The 14145-nt window shown below is 50.7% G+C and overlaps 5 protein-coding genes across 5 annotated transcripts; 1 reads left to right on the top strand and 4 right to left on the bottom strand.

The window, feature by feature from the left end:
- Nucleotides 1-291: 291 nt before the first annotated feature.
- Nucleotides 292-3646, top strand: JCM6883_006168 (cullin family protein; the record flags this gene model as incomplete). Its single annotated transcript, XM_076632709.1, has 15 exons — nt 292-331; nt 406-444; nt 530-582; nt 666-768; nt 839-918; nt 982-1149; nt 1221-1368; nt 1440-1735; nt 1798-2112; nt 2181-2327; nt 2414-2672; nt 2739-2910; nt 2985-3282; nt 3348-3550; nt 3622-3646. 15 exons carry the CDS (start codon nt 292-294, stop codon nt 3644-3646), a joined length of 2346 nt encoding a protein of 781 aa, XP_076487336.1.
- Nucleotides 3647-4075: 429 nt separating this feature from the next.
- JCM6883_006167 (uncharacterized protein) lies at nt 4076-6310 on the bottom strand (the record flags this gene model as incomplete). The annotated part of the gene is made up of 8 exons (XM_076632708.1): nt 4076-4342; nt 4406-5024; nt 5081-5173; nt 5228-5393; nt 5454-5844; nt 5912-5983; nt 6058-6151; nt 6216-6310. The coding sequence occupies 8 exons, from the start codon at nt 6308-6310 to the stop codon at nt 4076-4078; spliced, it is 1797 nt and encodes a 598-aa protein (XP_076487335.1).
- A 307-nt stretch (nt 6311-6617) lies between these two features.
- JCM6883_006166 (uncharacterized protein) lies at nt 6618-9220 on the bottom strand (the record flags this gene model as incomplete). The annotated part of the gene is made up of 12 exons (XM_076632707.1): nt 6618-6748; nt 6830-6870; nt 6966-7018; nt 7145-7191; nt 7252-7276; nt 7372-7451; nt 7536-7638; nt 7697-7740; nt 7818-8035; nt 8105-8501; nt 8622-9048; nt 9119-9220. 12 exons carry the CDS (start codon nt 9218-9220, stop codon nt 6618-6620), a joined length of 1668 nt encoding a protein of 555 aa, XP_076487334.1.
- Nucleotides 9221-9533: 313 nt separating this feature from the next.
- On the bottom strand, nt 9534-11146 carry JCM6883_006165 (putative peptide hydrolase; the record flags this gene model as incomplete). Its single annotated transcript, XM_076632706.1, has 6 exons — nt 9534-9902; nt 9970-10146; nt 10219-10291; nt 10360-10381; nt 10463-10671; nt 10761-11146. 6 exons carry the CDS (start codon nt 11144-11146, stop codon nt 9534-9536), a joined length of 1236 nt encoding a protein of 411 aa, XP_076487333.1.
- Nucleotides 11147-11618: 472 nt separating this feature from the next.
- JCM6883_006164 (vWA domain-containing protein) lies at nt 11619-13648 on the bottom strand (the record flags this gene model as incomplete). Its single annotated transcript, XM_076632705.1, has 10 exons — nt 11619-11672; nt 11751-12107; nt 12184-12267; nt 12336-12580; nt 12636-12787; nt 12853-13074; nt 13133-13230; nt 13302-13321; nt 13446-13472; nt 13576-13648. The coding sequence occupies 10 exons, from the start codon at nt 13646-13648 to the stop codon at nt 11619-11621; spliced, it is 1332 nt and encodes a 443-aa protein (XP_076487332.1).
- Between the last annotated feature and the right edge of the window lie 497 nt (nt 13649-14145).

Here is a 14145-nt window from a genome sequence, read left to right as displayed (position 1 = left end):
GTAGAGCTGGAGTAGGGTAGAGGGAGAGGGAGAAGGAATGAAGAGCTTGTCGAAGTGGGGAGCGAATTTGGCACTTTCTTTTTGAGCGCTGATTCCAGTGCGAGTAGCCCTGATATAGTCTCGTATCCCTCCCGTTCGGGGCAGAAAAGTTCAAAGCTTGAGAGAGGAAGTCGTCGTCGCGCGAGCTCACTCACTCATTGTCTCCTCATCACCACTTGACTTTCTCAGTGAGTGAAGGCGATAACCTGAGTCGTACACGACAATCCTAACCACACCTCTTGCGTGTAGACGATGCCTCCAGCTGCGAAACCGAATCTACCTGATTCAAGAGGTTCGTTCACTCTTCTCCCTCTCGCTCCTTTGCTTCAATGTACTGACTCGTTCGAACGATCCATGTGAGAGTAGATCTCACAGCTACTTGGTCGTTCCTACAAGATGGAGTCGGTGAGTAGTTGATTCTCTCATCTCATCGTCGCCTCCTCTCCCTTCCACGATCGACTGGCTGTTATACTGACTCGATGTGTGATAGACCTCCTCATGACTCGATTGACCGAAGGTCTATCGTACCAAAAATACATGCAAGTGAGTCCACACACTCCGCTCTCCCTCCCTCCTCCTCTCTCCCCCTCTCTTGCTGACAAGCTTCGATGCGAATTGTGGTGTAGCTATACACGGTAGCGTACAACTACTGTACTAGTTCACGAATGAATGTAGCGGGAGGTGGAATCAATGATACTTTGGGAGTTTCATCCGGCGGATCTGGAAGGAGTCAGTTCTTCTCTCCTCTCTCCTTTTCGAGTCGTGACAGAGCTGGCTGACGATCAGGACGGTATGAAAGGTGGAGCGAATTTGATGGGAGCGGATTTGTACAAGAACTTGCAACAGTATTGGATCAATCATTTGAAGGATGTCAGAGCTGTGAGTCTCTCGTCCCTCTCGCTTCTTCTCCTTATGTCTCACTGACTCTCGAGTGTGAGATAGGCGGCGGAAGATCTCTCGGATGAAGCACTCCTTCGTTACTACGTGAAAGAATGGGAAAGGTACACCAACGGAGCGACTTATGTTCATCGATTGTTCACTTACTTGAACCGACATTGGGTCAAACGTGAAAAGGATGAAGGCAGGAAGAACGTTTACCTCATTTACATCGTCAGCATCCTCCTCATTCCAGACAGAAATTCAGGTCAAGTAAACTGACTGAGATCGGAATCTGATGACAGCTTTCGCTCGTTACGTGGAAAGATCACTTCTACACCCACGTACAACAGAAACTCAAGTTGACGAACGCGGTGTTGAAGTTGATTGAACAACAAAGGAATGGAGAAACGATTGAAACGGATTTGATCAAAAAGGTCATGGACTCTTTCGGTCAGTTCTCTTCTCTCTCTCTAAGACTCCGCCGAATCTCCCAGTAGCTAACAATCAGTTCTCTCGTTCAGTCGCGCTCGGACTCGATGAAACTGATTCAAACCGACAAAACCTCGACATCTACCGCGAAGCTTTCGAGAAACCTTTCCTTGCCGCAACCGAAACCTACTACAAAGCCGAATCTGAACAATTCATCGGAGACAACTCGGTCACTGAGTACATGAAGAAGGCTGAAACGAGGTTAGGAGAAGAAGAGAACCGAGTCGATTTGTATTTGCACAATTCGACGAGGAAGGGTTTGGTCAGTAAATGTGAGGAAGTCTTGGTCAAGAACCATTCGGAATTGATGCAAGAAGAGTTCCAAAGGGTTAGTCAACTCTCGATTTTTCTCTTTCGATCGGGACCTGATCCCTCTCCGTTTGAGGATAGCTCCTCGATCAAGAACAAGAAGCAGATCTTCAAAGGATGTACCTCCTTCTCTCTCGTATCCCCTCTGGACTCGACCCCCTCCGAGAACGATTCGAGAAACACGTCAAAAAAGCCGGACTCGAATCTGTCGAACGTTGTGTCGGTTCAGCCGCGACGGAAGCGAACGGGAAAGATGGAGCTGCGAAGGAAGATGCGAGTGGTGCAGTCGAACCAAAGGCGTACGTCGATAGTCTGTTGGCGGTACACAAGAAGAATGGAGAATTGGTTGGAAAAGCTTTCAAAGGTGATCAAACTTTTGTCGCTAGTCTCGATAGGGTGAGCTCCCTTTTCCCCTTCTACAGGCAACGTGCATGAGCTGACTGAATCGAGCGTGGTACTTGCAGGCTTGTCGTGAATTCGTCAATCGAAACAAGGCTTGTTCGTCCCCGAACAAATCCCCTGAACTTCTCGCGAAATACACCGATTCTCTACTCAGGAAGAGTAACAAACAAACTGAAGATTCCGACATGGAACAAGCTCTCACCGATACGGTACGCCATCTCTCTCGAACGGTTTCCTCAAATGGTTCATTCGTGCACAAAAAGACTGACATTGTGTTTCTTCGGGTTTGACTCAGATGACGATCTTCAAATACATCGAAGACAAGGACGTGTTCCAAAAGTTCTACTCGAAAATGTTGGCGAATCGACTCATTCGAGAAACTTCTGCTTCGGAAGACGCCGAATCTTCGATGATCGGTAAACTCAAGGACGCTTGCGGTTTCGAATACACGAGCAAGTTGCAGAGGATGTTTCAAGACATGTCGATCAACAAGGATACGAACGCTCAATTCAAGGAGAAGATGCAACAAACTCACGACGATTCCGATCTCACTGGTCAGTTCCTTTTATGTGTCATTTGAGCATCATGACTGACTAGGTGAATCGGTCTCTCTTCTGCAGTCGACTTTACGATCCAAGTTCTCGGTACTTCAGCTTGGCCTCTCTCTGCTCCTACGACGAACCTCAACATGCCCGCAGAACTCGTCAAGACGAAGGAACGATTCGAAGCCTACTACATGAACAAGCACTCTGGAAGGAAGCTGTCTTGGATCTGGCAACATTGTCGTAACGAGTCAGTTTCCATTCTTTCCTCCTCGATCGTGTCTTTTCCACCCGAGACTGACGAGTTATCGCTCTTTCCGACAGACTTCGTACTCTCTACACTCCTCAAAAGTACATGCTCGTCACTTCGACTTATCAAGCTTGTATCCTCCTTCAATTCAACACCTCCGATTCGCTCACTTACGAAGAAATCCAAACTGGAACGGGAATGTCGGCCGAAACTTTGAAGCCCGTCCTACAGATCCTGACGAAGATGAAGGTAATCGAGTTGAAGGATGGCAACTATGAGTTGAACTTGGGCTTCAAATCGAAAAAGATCAAGGTCAATTTGAACGCTCCGATCAAGGCTGAACAAAAACAAGAATCGGCTGCAGTCATGAAGGTTCGTCTCCTTCTCCACTACGCAACGATGCGACGCTCGTGTACTGACTGCGTGTGACCCTGTAGCACGTCGATGAAGATCGTAAATTGATGATTCAAGCCGCGATCGTCCGAATCATGAAGTCTCGCAAAACTCTCAAACATCAGCAACTCATCGCCGAGACTATCGATCAACTCAAGGCTAGGTTCCAACCTCGCGTGCCCGACGTCAAAAAGGCGATCGATACTTTGCTCGACAAGGAGTACTTGGAACGTGATTCCGACGCAAGGTGAGCCTGCTTCTCCTCGCCCGTCTCTTTCCAATAAGGCTTACTAACGCTCTTTCGGTGTCGTTCGTTAGGGATACATACAACTACCTCGCTTAAGCGACAATGTTACTTTCCCTGCTCGTTTCATCTTCGTACCTTTCCTCTCGCTTCTTCCGAAAGTAGATCTTTCCTCGCCCTCTTCGCGTCCCTCTCCGATCCCTCAACCCTCTCTCCCCCCTTTTGTCGTCCCCCTCGCATGCACGTACCCTGTTTCCTTTCCTTTACTCGTTCTTTTCTTTTTCTGTTCTCCTCTCCTCTCTTGTCGAAAGTTTTCTCCTTCTTCGTTTGTATACAGTATTCTCTCCCCTTTCTTCGCTTCGCCCCCGAACCTTGATACCCTCCTGAATTACCCTTCGAATAACGATTTTCCCTTTCTTTCTTCGAGTCACTCGACGTAACGCTCTCTCCTCTCTCGCCTCTCTCCCGAAAAGGTGTCAATGATCGATGACTTTGAACATTCTCATACAATATTCATGAGTTTTCAAATTAGAAACGAGGCAACCAACAATCGAGAACGGCAGACCGCTTCTCTTCTAGGACAACCCTAATCGCCTCCTTCATCGCTTCTTCCAACTCGTCGACTTTCTTCACCTTCTTCGACCAAGCTCCTCCAGCCGCCGCGGCGATTCCTCCATAATCGGGATTCAGCTCGTCGCTCGGTCCGAACGAAACGTTGAGATCTGCCGAAGAAGAACGAGAACCGAGCCCGTCGGGGTGGACTCCCAACATGGACAACTTGGGAGACTTCCAACCCTGTGAGTAGGATTGTGAGGATCAGCTCGTTGCGCGCGACAGAGAGGGATGAGAAGAACGAACTCCATTGTTGAAGACGACTGTTAAGAACGGACAGTCGTAACGTCTCGAGATCCAGTAGCTTGCGGAAGGAACACCAAAGACAAAGCTCCCGTCTCCGACGAACACGGCTTGCAAGTCCGCCTGGAGTTCGGGATGAGCTTCTCCGGCCATTTGGAAACCTATCGCCGCGCCCAACGCCCAACCGAGACTCGACGCCCCAGAAGTCATGACTTCTCCGGCGCGAGGCAGGAGGTGATTCCAGACATGTGGATAGTTCGAGATGCTCTCGTTTGCTGTTCGAGTCTTGAGCTGTTGAGCTCTCGTAAGTCGTCGAAATGTCGAAACGATGAGAGGAGCGGAGAGATGATCGGGCTCGTTGGCTGCTGGGGCTTCGAGAGAGCGGAGGTCGTCCATGAGCGACTTGTGCGTCGAGATGAGGTTGCGACGTCGAGCTTCGATTTCTTCCTGAGGGAGCATAATGGAGGAAGCGTAGTCGAAAAGTTGCTCGACGGCGATGGCCGAGTCCGTCTTTGCCCGTAGTTGAGCAGGGTAAGCGTGAAAGGCCATCTTCGATTTGAGCGGGTCGCAATCGAGATGAAAGATTTGAGCCGAGGGGGAGGGATTTGTGAAGAGAGGGACCCTGTGAGGAGGCCAAGGGGTAAGCGAGATAGCAAGGGGCCACGAGCTATGACCTACCATGGGATGTCGGAATCAATCACGAGCACAACGTCGGCTTCTTCGACGAGACTATTCTTTCCCCCGAGCGAAAGACCGGCGTGGCAATACGACCTAAACGCGAGAGTCGGTCAGCATTCTCGAAAAGGAAGAGAGAAGATAACGCACTCGTAAGGGAGATTGACGTAGGTCGGACAGCTTTGGAAGACGGGAAGAGCGAGAAGTTCGACAAATTTGACGAGTTGTTCGACTGCCTGAAGGTTTCTTCCAAGATAGCTGGTTACGATGAGGGGCCTCTTGGCCGTTAAAAGAGCGTCCACGATACGTTTCACCACTGATAGAGAAACGTTAGTGTTTCAGTACCGGATCAAACAGGCAGAGAGGGAACACTAACCTGACTTGCTGAGAGGGATCGGCTCGAGTGGACTCCATACTTCCTGAGCTCGCACGTTCCGTACCTCCTTCGGATCTAGGTGCTCTTCCGTAGCCTCCCTCTGCGCCCAGACGTAGACAGGACCTTTGGGCTCTGATGAGGCGAATTGTAGAGCTCGGAGTACAATTTCTTGAGCGTTCTTTGCTGATCTAATTTCTCCAACGTGGTTCATATACTGTCGAAGAATCGCAGGTTGGTCGACGGCGTTCTGCAGCCAGTGAATGAACTCGTTTCTCGATCCTGCGAGCTCGCCATTCTGTGAGAAAGGCGAAGCTCCGGCATAGATCAGGCAGGGGACGCGACAGGTTGAGACGTTATGAACGGCTCCTGCGAGAGCCTGGGTACCGCAATCCTGTGGAATCGAAAGGAAACTTGAGCTTGACATTCACGACTTCCGTGAAGAAAAGAAGCAGACTTGCGACGTGAACGATAACTGCGGCGGGTTTATTGCAGACTTGAGCGTAGCCTTGAGCACACGATAAGGCGACCATCTGCAAAGAGGCAGTATTGAATTGATGTCAGCTAATGGGAACAAGAGGGGAGAAGAGAAAACGTTCAAGCTCACCTCATTTGGACATGTTATTATTTTCAGGGTTGGCAGATTGTACTTCCGTCTCGACGCAAACGCTTCAAGCAGGGCAGGATGATCAGAACCGAGGCTACCGAAGGAAAGAAGTCGTGAGCGACAAGGGACAATTTCAACAGAAAAACGTGTATGCTCACTTGACGAATGCATGAGTGATGTTAGCCTGAACTAGGACATCTAGTAAGACGTTCGACGTCGTGAATACCTCTTTCGGTTGCTCGTCGCTGGACATTGCAGGTTGTTTCGGTAAAGTCGGATCTCTGTTTGTAGGGGACTGGCGAGAGTCGACACGGCGGGTCAGGTGTAAGGTATACAGTAGCGGGAAGGAGTCGACACTGCTGTATCGTCGAAGCAAAGAGGGAGAGGTGGGGAACGAGAGGAAGAACATTGAGCCAGATCGGAACTTGTCCGCTAAGTGGGGGGCTCTCGCACGGCCCGGCTCTCGTTATCCGGCGAAGACTGCCAAAAGACTACTGATCGACTCGGAGAAAGTGTGTTGCACAAACTACTGTAATCAACTGAATCGTCCCAGGATCTCATCAATGCGCGATATCCTCCCACAAACGTCCGGCGGTCTTCGTAAGGTCGGTAACCTTGGTATTCGAGAAGTAGCCAGCAGCGATCTTCGCTTGGATCTCGACAGCCGAATCGGGAGGGATGAGGTCGTCGGCTGAACGGACACGAAAAGAGAAGGTTCAGTCTTTCCTGCTTAGCGCTGAAGAAGGAGGAGGTTCCGCTGAGGAGAACTCACGAAGCTCGTAACGACGAATGACTTTGATCCCCGAGTCGACGCTGTCGTCATCAAGTTCGTCAAATGCGTGGTCAGTGCTGTTCGTAGAGATCGTCGCTCGAGAAAAAGGGACTCCTTGGAACGGATCAATACGCACATCGGTTGGTACTTGAGATCAGACATCGAGATCAAATTGTCAATCTTCTTGATCTGTTGCAGATGGGACGAATCGAGGCCCGTCAGTAACGGAGAATCGAAAGAAGTGAGATTCGTTCGCAGCCACTCTCGCCCCATCACGACGACAATCGATCGGCAGAACAGGGACAAGAGACGTACACCTAGCCAAAGTAGAACGTCGGGCATGAGGACTTGGAATCGCATATCTGTTTAAGCGGAAATACAACGAGGATTAGCGGTGCGAATCTCAGGCCACGAGAACGAACGAGGGATCATACCTTTGACGCCAGCCTGATGAAGGGGGGAAGAGCATGAGAGAGGTCAATACATATCCTTCTAAAGAGAAGAGATAGGTCCCTCCTTCGAGAAAGAGAGCGAGAACTCACGATTGACTCCGTTCGTCGGAAGTAATCTGCTGCATTGTCTCCGCCTCGTTTCCTCGCGTTGTAGACCAAGTACTTGAGAACTGGACAGACCAAGAGATGTCAGTAACGAATTCGACAGGAGATTGCGTGGCGTAGGAGCGTCCGATCGCAGAGAGACAACATACCTTCTCCGAGCGCTCTCCCTTCCTTTCGGAAATACACGACAAGCCCGACCCCACCCCTCTGTGCACATTTGACTGCCTCTTCGATACCGTAGATCAAGTAAGGCTGAAAGAGAGATCGGTCAGAAACTCGCGAAAAAAAAGTCGAGGAGAAGCTCACTCACCCTGCAGGTACAGATGTCCGATCCAAACACATCACTTCCATTACCTATCAAGAAGAGGAACGAGTCAAAGTCAGGACTGGCGAGACAAGTGTCAAAGCTCGACGGAAAGAGACAAACTCACATTCGTCATGAATTCGCAATGTAAGCTCTTTCGACTCATCTCGAAGGTAGTCGGGATTACCGAAGATGTAGACAGTCATGCCACCGATTGGAGGAAGGAACACTTTGAGGTCGTGACGAGTGAGGAGTTCCGGATGAGCTCCACCAGTTTCTTCGAACAAGCATCGACGGAGAGTTCCTTCACTGACACCGAAGCGCTCAGCGACACCTGGAAGGTACCTGAGAGGGCAGAAATGGGATCATCAGACCGGGAGATCGACGAAACGAGGGAGGGAAGGGCTTTCTCACCACACAGGCTCAAGTGCAACCTTTGAAGTGTTGATTTCGACACCAGCATCCGAAGTACCGCTCAGAGACTTGATCGCAGCAGTATCATCTTCAGCTCGAGCGGTCCTGCCAGCCTCGGTAGCCTCGCGATTTTGCTTGATCCAATCGGTTGGAGTGTTGACTACGATCTTGCCATCGACTTTCAAAGTTCCAGCTCGAACAGCTTCGTCGAAATCATTGAGCTTGAGATGAGCCTTCGTGATACTGATCGTCGGACGGACGTCGATGCCTTGGTCGAGGTATTTCTTGTGAGCTGTCTGAACAACATGACCGTAAGGATCAATCGCCACAATTTTGTGCTTGCCGTCCCAGTTCGGGTTGTGAGGGATTTCGAAAGGAGGTTCAGTGTTGGTGTAGTCTAACCGCGACAAATGCAACATCCCAGTCAGCATCGATTGGTAACAAGCTCGACTCAGCTAGTTCCGAGCTTTGAATCGATTCAAAACGGAAAGACTTCTGAAGAGCGAAAGAAGCTCACCAGGTCGATGATTCGGATCGATCAAACCAGCTGCAGCCGCGAGAGCTTTGTAGATTGAGTAGGATCCAGCATAAGCTCCGATGGCGTTGCGAATCTTGAGGGAATTCGGTTGACGAGAAGCGACGATGGGTCCACGAGTGTCGGCCGTCTCAGCTCCCCAGTTCAAAGGAATCGGTTTGATACCGACTTGACCAGGGTAGGTTGTGAGGATGACGCGCTGAGAGTATCCGTTCGAAGCGGCGTCTTTGCGAGCGACGAGGGAAGGGGAAAGGGGTTCATCGACGGCTTTGACGAAGGGAGTAGCTGCAGGGGTGGTTTCTGTTGCGTTCGTGCTGACAGGAGGAGGTAAAGCCGAGAAGGAGGGAGAGGAGAGGCCTTCGGGTCGTAAGGGAGTAGGGGAAGTGGGGGCGAGTGCGAGAGATTCAAGCTAGCGACGCGGATGCACACCATTTGAATCAGCGAGCTTATCTGAGCATCCGCCAGGACGAGGAGCTTACTTTTTGTTCAGTGAGAGCTTGATTGACGCGGAGTTGTTGTAGTTCACTGAGGATTGCTTGAAGGAGGGCTGATTGATCCGCGGGAGACTGATGAGAGCACATCTGTTTGCTGAGTGTCAATGTAGTATGTGAGGAGAGAAAAGCCGGGAAAGAGGAGAGAGCAAAGAGAGGAGGAACGAGTCGTTTGTCCCAATGCGGATCCGCAAGCGGGCGAGTTTGGTTCGGGTGACACGTCTTATCGCTATCTTCCGATATAGCGTACAGCCCGGTATCTCTCTGCTCCCGCATCGCATGAGCCGAACGAGCTTGCCCGCGCGTACGAACTTCGAAGGATCGGAAGGAAAAAAATTGCAGGAGCAGAGGTCAAACATCAACAAAAAAAGCCGCCAGAAGGAATCAGTACTATACACAACAATCAATCGAGAACGGGGAAGAATCCATCGAGTTTCACGTTGCCTTCGTCATCTGTGTCAACTTTGACCTTTTTCTTCTTGTCCTTCGCTAGTTTAGCCTCGTCGTCTTCGGACGACGACAACTCGAGAGTCTCGACTACACGTTTCTTGCCCTTCCCTTTCTCCTTCTCTTCGACTTTCTCGAATTCTTCAGTTTTGAGTGTCGAATCTTCGTCGGGGTTCAGAAGTACCTCGGGTCCTTCGTTCTTCGCCGCGACGGGAGCTGGAGAGGTCGAAGAAGCAGGATCAGACTTGCTGTTGGGTTTCGAAGGAGTAGACGAAGCTTGTTTGGCGAAGAGAGTGTCGAGGGATCCAGCTTTTTGCGCCACGGGCTGTTCCGATCGATGTTACGAAATCAGTCACATGCAGCAGACACACGAAGCTTGGTCATAGACTCACCTTGATGAAGTCTTTCGAATCGTTACCGATTTTTCCAACTCCTTTGTCGACTGCGTAGAATTCCAGCTTTGCCGCGAAAGGCTTGATCACCGACTTGACTTTCTCATCGAAGGAGCGATTAGACAACCAAATTTGAACATCGGATTCGTCGAGGATTGCGGGCATGCGCGAATGGATCTGAAACGCGCGGATATCATGTCAGCGATTGTCCCGTAGTGAGATTCCCTTCAATCGTGAAACGCTGCGAACCTGACGAAGTTGTTTGTTAACGGGGGTCGTGATGATCGTGTAGGAAGTGACAGGGTCAAAATTGCCTTTGTATCTGATCGTTCGGGAAAAAGGTTGAGTTGTTTCAAGAGTGCAGGCATGAGAGTAACGTCCTAAGCTTACTCGCAATGATCCCATAATCCAGCTAAGCCACGAGTTCAAATGACAGCTCGGATCTATCAACTCTCGAATGATCTGCGGAAACGAAAGCGGAATCGCGACTGACCGAAAACCATCAATTTGCCATCAGCACGCTTGATGAATTGAGGAACCTTTTCTTTGCCTTTCTGCATCCACTCGTAGAATCCTTGCGCGACGACGATGCAACGTTTCGTGTCTCGAACCTTCCAAGTTGGTCTTCCTTCAAAGACTGATTCCATCTGAGCGTTGATCGTCGAGGGAGGATCTTCTTGGGGTGATTTGGTCCAGTGAGGTCTGCTCGCCATTGTGGTGCACGGGGATTATCAGCTCAGGTTCAGATTAGACAAAGGCAGCGGCGCCGGAGAAGAAAGAGAACAACTTGCACTAAACCCCACTTTGCGACGGTCAACTCGAAACTTCCGCCTTTAGTCCTCCTGACGACGACGCCTCCCGACTTGGGACAAACGTTATACCTTGGCCTCCAGGTACTCTCGTTCTCGTGACTCGACCAGTTCAATTCTTTGCGAGATTCCGCTCCTCCTTCCTCGTCCGATTCTCCGCCTCCTTGTTGCGCTTGTACACGACGAAGCAAGCTCGATTGACCACTTTCAAAGCCCTGTTCGGCAGACCCACTCGTTTCGCTGCTAGTTCCTGCTTGGGGCCCTCCTTGTCGATGGACTTCCTCTCCTCCTCCCCCTCCAAAGTATTCACGTGCGAGTTGTTCCCTCAGTTCTTGAGATCCCACTCCGAGAGCGAATCGTCCGCACATCTCGACGGCTCGAGGAGGAGAGGTGAAAGATTTGAGATGAGACTCAGAGTTCCTAGAGCGGCACTGAAGCGTGAGAGAGTCGAGTAGGCTGGCTTTGTCGATCGATGTGGATATGCTTGCAGCGGTGCCGAAGTGAAGGGTGGAAGAAGTGGTGAGAGAAAGAGAAGATTCAGAAACTCTGACAACTTCCGGATCCGCGCGCAAATTTGTGTTGAGTGAGCTAATTTGCGTCAGTGAGACGAGTCTCGGCGAGCAATGCGCAAATCCAGATACCGTGACTATTGTCTCTCGAGTATACGCGTGCGCCCGCGGAACAGAAGTCGTTTGCATGGCACGAACTCGAAAGTTACACGGTGATCGAAGAGAGACCAAAATAGACAGAAAAAGTTGCGAGGAGACGGAAGACATGCGAAATAGTCCTGAATGAGGTAAAGAAAAAAGAGAAACGAACGAAGGAGAACGGGCAAATGAATCACGCCCGAGGAGGTGCTGTCCTCCACGCTGATGCGATCGTGATACGTTTCGCCTAGAGTCGTCGAAAACGAAGTATTGGTAAGCTACGAGTCGACAACGTATGAACCAAGGAGAGAAATCCGTGACTTACCTGCTCGAGGGAGATCCCGGCGAATCTCAGTTCGACGCTTTGTGCCAATTCGTCTCCTCCCTGAGGTGAGTTGTTCTCGTTTGCGAACCCAAGAGGTGCATCCGCAACCGACAGACCGCTACCCGCTGCGAAAGGTTTGAACTCGCTCACGACCCTTCGAGGCGGAGAGGAAGGAGGAGATCGACCGCCTCCACCGAGAGTCGAGAAGCCAGAGTAAGACGTTGCCGATGCGGTTGTGGTTGTTCCAGGTCGAGGTGGAAGAGCAGGATATAGCGAGTCGGGCATCGATGACCCCCTTGCGAATGAAGAATTGTATCTTGATTGTAGGTACTTCTCGGTGAAACGCGACCCTCGAACCTAAGGGACGTCGCCGACATTGCGTGCTTCCGTCAGTACATGGCTCCTTCATGGGCTCAGTCAGAGGAGAACCGACCTTCTGCAGTAGGGGCTTCGCAGATTGCAGATCGGGAGCGTTGACAAACGTTTCGACGTTGTGTTTCGTCTCGTCCGTCTCCCTCTACTCTACGACATTGAGGCATCAGTGACAGAAGAGTTCGAAAGGTAGAAGAAGAGAAAACGACTTGCGTGAATGCTCTCGAATTGTAACTGTTTCGTTTCCTCTCCTCGAAGCAGTAGTTTCTCGTGTAGCTCTCGTGCGACGTCATCTACTGTCTGCATTCTCAAATGAATCCTCTCCGCCACTGCTCTTCCAACTTCCTGAATCAAACGTTCCATTTCGAGATGTTCCAAAGACGCTCCGACGATGACGTGAGATAAGAGAGCTGCAGTCGTTAGAGGCACAAGAAGGGCCGAAGTTATGATCGTGAGAGCTGTTTCGACGAGGGTCAGCTAAGGTTTGAGAGGAGAGAAGAGGGCGAAACTCGCCGCGGAAGAAATCGAGACCGAATTGGTAACCTGATAAAGCGGGTTCACAGGCGACGACAAACAGAGGAATACCCTGCGAAGCCATCTGCCGCGCGATCAACAGAGGATCTTCTCCATCGGGTCCTCCTGTTGGGAAGCCGTCTCCGTACTCGCTGTCGACGAGATCGAACCCTCAGTTTTGGACCAGTTTCCGAGGTAAAGGAAAGCAGAACTGTACCCAATCCCGTGACAAGGCGCATCCGCGATCAATACTGCCATTTTCGCGGCACCTTGTCTCCAATCGAGCTCGAGAGCAGCTTTCATTCCAGCGGTAACTCCCTCGGGCCCGTCTCCTCCTCCAGATGCATACAGAGTCTTGAGGTGTTCTTTCACGTTTTGAACTGAAGAGTCGAACGGGAATGATTTCGTGATGTAAGAGTTGTCTTGGGGAGGGTAATCTCTGTTTCGAACGAATCAGAATTTGCTGGAGTCAGAAAGAGACGAAACTTCCAACTAACCTGTAGGCGATCAATCCAACTCTGAGCGACTCTGCAGAGGTAAGTCTTCCCGATTGGATGATGTTGTCGCAGATGAGTTCGATGTTCTTCGTCGCAGACTGCAAGAAAAAGGAAAATCGGGTCAGCGACTCGGAACCTTCTCTCCTCGGACTCTCGAATTCTGACTCACGGCGATGTACGATCCCATAGCTGTGCTCGATCCCGTCGATACATCGAGCAGGGGTAGAGAGGAGGGAGGAGGAGGAGAGGAAGAGCGAAACATCAGTCAACGTCTCTTAGCACAAGAGCCCGGAGGGAACGTGAGGTGACCTACAGCCTGTGCAGTCCAGAATGAATACGACTATGCGCGAGCAACCGGAAAGAGAGGAGGAAAGAGGAAGCGACGTCAGTCGATTGATCAGCTGAATCTCAGGGAGAAGGAATCGAGCGAGGAGGGGGCTTACGATCAAGCATTCGTTCGGGTACTTGTGGAGCTGCGAATGGAGTATAGTTGATCCCTTCTAGTGCTGCCTCCATCTTTCCGACTTTGAGTTGAATGATCCCAAGGCTTGGTCGGAGGAGAGTGCTGCTATCGAGCTAGGTCGTAGTGAATGACTTGGGTGGTGTGTATCAATAGGCTGGAGTCGAGGTGTCGGAGATATCGGAGGTTGAGAAAGAAGGGAGAGGAGGAACAAGGGGAATTGAGAGGAGGACCCTGCTTGCGACTTTCTCGGGATATATATTGGGTCCGAAGCTTCTTTGTGATGGTTGCGAGACGAAACTGGTCAAAAGGAAAGGAAGAAAGGAGAGCAAGCTTGCGAACGTCGCTTCAAATTCTTTCGCAGTGGAAGTGGTGTCGCTTGTGAATGTCCCGAATCTTTCCCGTTGACTCTTCAGTGTCTAGCTCAAGCTTCAATCGTCACACCTACTGCTGTTTCGATTGATCAAACGGACGTGGGGAGTCAGAAGAGGGAGGTTGCCTGGATGATCAATCAACTCGTCCCTGTATGCCACTCACAGCTCGCCGAATTCCT

The sequence above is a fragment of the Sporobolomyces salmoneus genome, assembly GCF_050403485.1.
Source record: "Sporobolomyces salmoneus JCM6883 DNA, S_salmoneus_JCM6883_v1_ctg29, whole genome shotgun sequence".
Taxonomy (NCBI): Eukaryota; Fungi; Basidiomycota; class Microbotryomycetes; order Sporidiobolales; family Sporidiobolaceae; genus Sporobolomyces; species Sporobolomyces salmoneus.
This window is presented reverse-complemented; position numbering and strand designations above follow the sequence as displayed.